The sequence below is a fragment of the Pistacia vera genome, unplaced genomic scaffold (genome assembly GCF_008641045.1).
Source record: "Pistacia vera cultivar Batoury unplaced genomic scaffold, PisVer_v2 Contig501, whole genome shotgun sequence".
Lineage (NCBI taxonomy): Eukaryota > Viridiplantae > Streptophyta > Magnoliopsida > Sapindales > Anacardiaceae > Pistacia > Pistacia vera.
This window is the reverse complement of record NW_022196337.1, coordinates 349,322-358,085: the sequence shown is the minus strand read 5'-3', so window position 1 is coordinate 358,085 and position 8,764 is coordinate 349,322. Positions and strand designations below refer to the sequence as shown.

Sequence of the window (8,764 nt, the reverse complement as noted above, 5' to 3'; positions counted from 1 at the left end):
TTGGATGGAACAATTGTCAAAAGGAAGATCATTTGTCCTCATCGTGGCCATCCTGACTACTGGATAAAACATTGCAGGGACTTCCTAGTGAACAAGAAAAAGATTGTTGCTGGATCTTCTTCTAAAGGTATGTTCATGATTGAAATAAACTTATCTCCTAACACATCTTAGGTCATTGACATAGGATGTGCATTTCGCATTTGTACTAATGTGTAGGGATTGCGATAGAGTAAATCGCTCAGCCAAGGGGAGGTAGACCTATGTGTTGGGAACGAGGCCAGAGTTGTTACTCTAGTTGTAGGTATTTATCAGTTATCTTTGCCTTCGGGAAGTTATGGATTGTTATTATGTACCTTCCATTTCTAAGAATATTATTTTAGTGTCCACTTTGGACAGTGTTGCATATCATTTTAGTATACCTAATGGATTGATGCCTTTTAGTTTGAATGATATTCATTATGGAAATGCTAAGTTACATAATGATTTATATGTTCTAGATATGGATAAAGGGATATTCAATCGTGAAACTAAGAAAGCTAGGAATGGTGATCTTAACCAAACATTCCTCTGACACTTTAGGCTGGGTCATGTCAATCAAACTCGCATAGTAAAACTCTATAGGTATGAAGTCTTTGACCCAATCAATTTTCAATCATATGAGATATGCGAGTCATGCCTTCTAGGCAAGATGACCAAGTCGTCTTTCACTGGAAATAGTGAAAGATCTACAGAACTGTTAGGGATCATCCATAGTGATGTATGTGGTCATATGACAGTTCAGGCAAGAGAAGGGTGTTCTTACTGCATCACATTTACTAATTATTTTAGTAGACATGGTTATGTCTATTTGATGAGACATAAATCTGAATCGTTTGACAAGTTCAAAGAGTTTATGAATGAAGTACATAATAAGCTCAGATAAAGTATTAAAGCTCTTCGGGCAGACCAAGAAGGTGAATACTTAAGCTTAGAGTCTGGTGGATACCTTAAGGAATGTGGGATAGTATCACAACTCACACCTTCTTATATGCCACAACATAATGGTGTATCAGAAATGAGGAATTGAATGTTACTTGATATGGTTCGTTTGATGATGAGTTTGGCTGATCTACCTGCAACATTCTAGGGCTATGCCTTGGAGATTGCAATTCACACACTAAACCGTGTGCTGTCCAAATCAGTGGATAAAACTCCATATAAACGATTTAACGAGCGAAAGCCTAAGTTATCTTATTTGAGAGTTTGGGGTTGTAGGGCTTATGTCAAGAAATTGACTAGAAATAAGCTTGGCCCAAAATCTGACAAATGTATCTTTGTGGGATATCTCAAGGAAAACCATGGGATACTATTTCTATTAGCCAAAAGAGTGAAAGGTTTTTGTAGCTTGATCTGGGTATTCTTGGAAAAGGAATTTATCCAAAATAGTACAGGAGGTAGAAAGGTCAAACTTGGTGAAGTTCCGACTCCACAAGATATGGCTGATAATGAACAGGCAAATGTACTACCAGAAATGGAGGAACATCAAGAGTAGGTCACTCATAGATTATGGAAGAAAGTGATCCAACTCAGACACAGGAGCTACATAGGTCTGGTAGAGTACGTCATGAGCCTAAGAGGTATGGATATCTTGTGACTCAGCACGGCAATGTACTGGTTTATGGGGATGATGAAACTCAAACCTACGGTGATGCTATATCGGTTTCGGACTCTGATAAATGGCTTGAGGCCATGAAATCTGAAATGGATTCCATGTACCAGAACCAAGTCTAGTCACTGGTGGATTTACTCGATGGGATAAAAATCATAGGATGTAAATGGCTCTTCAAGAAGAAAACAACATGGAAGGTAACATGCATACCTATAAAACACGGTTGGTTGCCAAAGGTTTCAAGCAAAAGCATGGCATAGACTATGATGAAACCTTTTCGCAAGTAGTAATGCTAAAGTCTATTCGGATGATGCTTGCAATAGCTGCATACCATGATTATGAAATTTGGCAAATGGATGTCAAAACTGCTTTTTTGAATAGAAACCTTGAAGAGGATGTCTATATGACATAGCCCGATGGTTTCATTTTTGAAGGTCAAGGAGGGAAGGTATGCAAGTTGCAAAGGTTCATTAATGGACTTAAGCAAGTATCAAGAAGCTGGAACATTCATTTTGACGAAACCGTTAAGGAAATTCGGTTTCATCAAAAACGAAAATGAGCCCTGTGTGTACTTAGTGGGAGGGTAGTGGCATTCCTAGTATTGTATGTCGATGACATATTGCTTATTAGGAATGATATACCAAACTTGCAGATGTTAGAGACTTGGTTATCCAAGTGCTTCTCCATGAAGGACTTAGGGGAAGCAGCCTACATCCTCGGTATCAAGATCTATCGTGATAGATCTCATAGGTTGCTTGGCCTAAGTCAGAGTACATACATTGATAGGATACTAAAGAAATTCGGTATGGAAGAATCCAAGAGGGGATTCCTTTCGATGTCACATGATGTTTATCTCTCTAAGGACATGTGTTTGAAATCACCCAATAAGAAAGATAAGATGAACAGGATACCATATGCATTCGCTATAGGATCCATTATGTATGACATATTATGTACTCGGATTGATGTCTCATACACTCTAAGCATTTGTAGTAGATATCAATCAGATCCTGGTGAGCATCATTGGATCGCAGTCAAGAACATTCTTAAGTACCTGAAGAGGACTAAAGATATATTCTGGGTTTATAGAGGAGAGGAGGAACTCACTGTAAGAGGATATAGTGATGCCAATTTTCAAATTGACAGGGATGATTTTTTATCGCAATCAGGTTTTGTCTTTTGTCTCAATGGAGCTACAGTGAGCTGGAAAAGCTCAAAGCAAAGTATTGTTGCTAGCTCTATTACAGAATCATAGTACATTGCGCTGTTGGATCAAGAAGTTCATTATTGAACTTGGAGTGGTTCCAAGCATTTTTCATCTAGCATAGATATTCTATGATAACAATAGGGCCATTGCTCAGGCCAAGGAACCACGATCTCATCAAAGATCCAAACACATTCTTAGACGTTTTCACCTTATCAGGAAAATTGTTAAGAGGGGAGACATGCAAATAAGCAAAGTACCTGCCGATGATAATATCTCGGATCCGATTACTAAAGCTCTGTCACACTAGAAGCATGATAGGCACTTGGCGTCATTTGGTATTGAATACATAAATTATTGGCTATAGGTGCAAATGGGAGATTGTTTGTGTAGGTGCCCCTGAGCTAATCATATTGTTGTATGTTGACTCTTTGGATCATGAGTATTCAATATATGAAAGGCATTGATTTTATTATGTAAAGTATATTTCATATGTATGTATTAATATATACCCTTATAGTAGTTGAACTGTGATGAGGGAATCAAGCAGCGATAAGTCTTGATTGTGAGATCCCTATGATCACTTATGGTGGCCATTCTAGAAACGTCCGTAGTCGGAGTATTATCCTGACTTAGGGCACATATAATATGGTAAGACTATCATAACGTTGAATGACCCTACTGGAAGGTAATGACTGATCTCACATGTCAAGGTTGTTTGGTGACAACTTGGTGCAGCGCATGGGTGCTTGTTATTCACGAGTTCGCCAGACTAACCCATCAGAGGATTCCATATAGATGGTAACACCAGTGTCCATGGAATACATCCTCTAACAGATGGTGGTGCATGTGGTCCTTATACTTGAGATCACCGAAGCATCATATGTACCTGTTGGTGTAGTTTGACACTTACCAAATGTAATCTTGGGAGAGTATAAGTACTAGAGTAATTGGCTACATTAAGAAGTACATCACGACTATGGTGGATCGATACAGGATTCATCACTCCTGTGTACAGGAGATATTATTGCAGTGAGATTCCTATGAAGGACAATGACCTTTGAATATGTGGCCACAGTGGAATCAAGTTGAAGGTCGATTGGTCTGATAACCGAATCTAAATAGGTCAAGGTGGTTTATACTTGAAGCCGAAATTACTTCTATGCTTAAACCTTGATGTGATTGTACAATAACCATACTATTGACAGGTAGCGAATACGCTGAATCCGAATATGTTAGTGGCTCTAATGTCTTATTAGGGGCCAATCTTGGCTTGTGTGTAATGAGACGATTGATTGGGTGTCGATCTCAATATTAGACACTGCCGGCATGATAAGGAGCCTTCGGGTCACACACATAAAAGGCAATCTAAAGAAGATAATATGTGAGGGGCATTTTCATCATTTCTTAATGAAGGGGTATTTTGTTCCGTTTTCTGTCTCTTATGTTGTATCTCTTTCTTTTCTTTCTTCTTTTTGGTTTGCTTATCAGACTAGGTTGATGCATGAATTTGAAACCCTGGCCGTGTGAGTAGGTACAGTCTTCATCTACATGCACTGCTGGCAGACTGTCCAAATACTGTATCTCTCTGCTATTGCTGCTCGCTCGTGGTGGCATGCATGTAGGTATGCTCTGCTGGGTACAGTCTTCATCCATATACACTGCTAACGGACTATACAAATACTGTATCTCTCTGCTGATGTCGTTCGCTTATGGCAGCATGTATGTGGGCATCTTTGTCACTCACAGGTTCCCCATCACAAAAACCTTATAACATAGTGGTGTGCTGTCGCAGGCAACCAAAATTAAAACCTAAAAACACATGTAGTAGTGTGAGTAAGGATCGTTCCCACGGAGAGTGTCTAGCCAAGTTTTATGTTACGTGAACAAGGCTGGGGGGTTTGAGTAAAACGGAAACAATTTCAGGAAAAACAATTCAAATTAAATTATCGAAATCAATCAAAATAACAAACCTTAGTGTAAGTCAACATCGACCATCAGAATTTTACAGCTGATCATCGATGCAAGTATATATCAGTTGTTACTTTGAGTATTCACCGTTGAAACTATTTTCCTATCTCTCCTTAGTTGCAGTTAATTAGGAAACAAGCGATCTAATTAATCTTACTACTAAACAACCCAAGACAAGCGCTAAAGGTTTAATCTAGTGGCAACCTTAAGAACTAAAGAGATCGATGAAGCTGAGCAACACAAACACAAGCGGTTGTATTTAATTCAGTCGAGTGTTCTTCTTAAGATAATTCCTAACGCAGCAAATTCTTAACTCTTAGTTACGCCCAAATTAGAGGGATCAAACAATTACAGATTTGATATCTAATTTAGCAATAGATTGCAGCAAATAATAAACTAGTAAGCCTCCTAGTAATTAAATGAAACAATCATGAAAATAGGCATAGAAGAACATCCAATACTCAAAACATATATTGAAGACTAAAAAAAACATATTAGATCTCACAATTTTATTTATTCCGAGGACTCCGTTTCCTTCGACCAAGTTATGAAAATTTAGCTACTCATGTGTAACATCTACTGAAAACTGTACAATGCATGCATAATATCAATAGAAAAGTTGGGCCCAAAGTTTTCTTTTCATTACAAAACATGTGTCTTTTATACATAAAGAGTACAATTTACAAAAATGTATTTTAAAAGACAAAACAGGGGAAACAGTGTAGCTATTCCTCATTGCTTGCCGACGCCCCTCCGACCGCAACATCATCTAGAACCTGCATCCACAAAGGAAAATAACGGGGTGAGCACAAAATAATGCTCAGTAAGTAAAACTCTCTATCTTTCTGTCCCCGTATGAATAACTCTTAATTCTTTCCTTATGCTATCTCTGATTCTATTTCTGTTTCTAATAACATCATGGCCTCATCTTACCGGAGGTACGGCCGGATGGCGTTCACACAGCACCATCTCACTCTCTATGGCTATCGGGTGGAATTCACACAGTACCAACCCGTTCTTAGTGACTACCGAGTGAGGATCACAAAGCACCAACTCGGTTATTTCTAACTATCGGGTGGAGATCACCTAGCGCCTACCCGTTCCTCATGAATTTTGGGTAACGATCACCAAGCATTTACCCGTCTCTAGTCACTATCGGGTGATGGTCACAAAGCATCAACCCGCTTCTACTAAATGTCGGATGATGATCACAAAGCATCAACCTACTTATCTATCACTAACCGGGTAGCGGTCACAAAGCATCTACCCATTTCTACTACTCATCGGGTGACGATCACAAAGCATCGACCCATCACTCTAAGGGCTATTCGGATGATGATCACCAAGCATCAATCCGATTCCCATAACGGTCGGGTGATGATCACAAAGCATCATCCCAACTATACTACTCTTCTAATTCATTCTATTGTAGCATTTTTCAATGCTCTCTACCCTTAGAGTAATTTTACCCACTAAGCTCTCTACTCATAGGGTAATTGCATAAACCATTTCCTTACACTTTCTTAGGTCACTTTTCCATGTACAACTAGTGCCTATGGATGGTTCATCTTCACCAATGCACTTATGAGATGCCAACATGCAATGTTGCAAGAATTAAGGTTCATTACTCACACTCAAACCTCTATTAGGCATTTCATCAAACAACTCATGTGCACTATAAAACTCTATCATAGCCATGATTCTAAAACTTTTCTTAACCATCCAAAATGGGGAAAAACCCCTTCACAAAGCCACAAAACCTGCCATAGAAAACACTTCCAAAAAGGGGATACATAATACCCCTTAAATTCCATCTCAACTACCTTGCCAAACCAACAACCCATTTCTCAAATTTGCAAGGTATAAACAATCACAAAGCATAGAAATCTCTATTTAATCCTTCATACATGCTATATTACATGCACATCACATACATACATCATTTCTATCAAAACCCTAATCAAGAAAATTCATAAATCTCAACTTGGGTTGGGTTTTACTTACCTTGTTAAGGAGAGACTTCACAAACTCTTCCTTTCACTTGTTTAGCTTGATATCTCCTCAAATCTTAACCAAAAGAATGAAAACCCTCAAACTTCAATATGGGTTAAAACTCCCAAATCACACAACTTAAGAAGAAATCCTTACCTTAGGAAGCCTTAGGTTGCTTTTCTACCCCAAATCCCTTCAAAAATCCCTTGGAAATCCTTGATCAAAAGAAAAGAGAAGTTGAGAGGAGAAGAATGAAGAGTCACGTTTGAGAAGAAGAAATGAGGGGTTTCTTTGATTCTAATTCCTTTTAATGAAATATAAACACACTCATTCCCATTTTGCCCTTGTTCTACTTTGGGAATTCCATCCATATCCTTTGATTCATTACAAACTCACCCCTATCTCAACCTATTCTCCATGAAATATCCTTACAATTAACTCCCCACTTTTCCTGCTAATTAGGGGTAGAAAGGTCAAATTGTCCTTAAGGAAGAAAATATCTAAAACTCAATCAACCTTTTATTCGGCCCGTCGCCGCGGCGAAGAAACCTCTGTCGCCGCGGCGAAACTTTCCAGGGAGTTCCCCTTGGTTTCAACACATCTTCGCCGCGGCGAAGCTTCTTCTTCGCCCCGGCGAAGCACGGCAGACTGAACTTCTTCTGTTTTCATCCAATTTTCAGGGCAAACATTCAACAAACAATAACAACAAAAGCCAACTAGAATAAGGGCAAAAGAGGAAACAATAACAACGTACCTCAAGCGGGGCGTTACATCATGGCTGTCATGAAAAACTCAAACGAAGTTCAAGAAGAGGAGAAGGAGAGGTGTGTGTGTTCTCCTCAGTCTGATCTCTCTCCCCCCTTTAAAATATCCAATTCAAATATTTTTAATCTACTAAATCTCCTAAAAATATTCTAATATCCTAAAATAACATTTATCCTAATCTGATTAATTGAAAATAAAATAAAATCCTAATATAAAATAGGAAAGTGGTGTTTCCAGCTGTAACTTGCGTGCACCAGATCTTCAAAACTTCCAATAATAAACGGCCTATTTGACTTGCATGACAAGGCGGAATGTTCTAGAACGTCAGCAGTGCAGGTGCATCAACTTCAAGCCAGATTACAACCTTGATGCAGCGAGTATCTATCCAAACTCAAAACATAAAAGTTGTATATCTCTTTCTTCTAGTTCCATAACATTTTGAATCATCTCAATCGGAGCTCGGATGAGAGAGTTATACCCAGATTACGAAGCGATGTTGAAACTGTCTGAATTCACCTAATTAGTTTCGTTTTGCATTTAACGCCTCCATTTGCATCCTAAATCAAAATAGAATAATAATGAGTACATTTAGGCAAAAAATAAGTATAAAAGACTAGACATTAAGGGGGGTAAATATGACAATTTGTATTCTCATCACATAGCATGCTGTAGAGAGAAAATAGAAAGAGATACTATACGCATTTCAACATGAATTTCCAAGCTATGGAAATTCTACACTTGCATTCTTTAGTAAATGAGAAAATATACATACTTGCATGTTAGCTTAAAAGAAAATTATTAGTCATTTTCTTTTCTTTCTTTCTCATTCTTTGCTAACATATTCTTTCATATTCTCATTTACTAAATCAAGGCTATACATATATATCATGTGCACAATATATGCATGATCAAGCCCATTCTTTAATATGCTTTCCAAATTCACATATACAAACTTGCAAATTTATTATGGCATAATGGTATGTTATGACATATTCTACCATTCTCTACTATCACAGTTGCCATATCAAAGTAACACTTTAACTTGCAATTCTTCTCTAACACTTCCATGTGCATTTCAAGAAGTAGTAAGGTTCAAGTAACTAGAACCAAGCACTGAGGGCCATTTCTCTCATGGAACTAACATGACCAAGTGATATATTAAATTTTGGCATAACAATATGCAC

At 38.1% G+C, this 8,764-nt stretch overlaps 1 protein-coding gene across 1 annotated transcript; it reads left to right on the top strand.

The window, feature by feature from the left end:
• Positions 1 to 688: 688 nt before the first annotated feature.
• On the top strand, positions 689 to 1,531 carry LOC116105615. The gene is made up of 2 exons (XM_031392024.1): positions 689 to 781; positions 1,127 to 1,531. The coding sequence occupies exons 1-2, from the start codon at positions 689 to 691 to the stop codon at positions 1,529 to 1,531; spliced, it is 498 nt and encodes a 165-aa protein (XP_031247884.1).
• Positions 1,532 to 8,764: the final 7,233 nt, after the last annotated feature.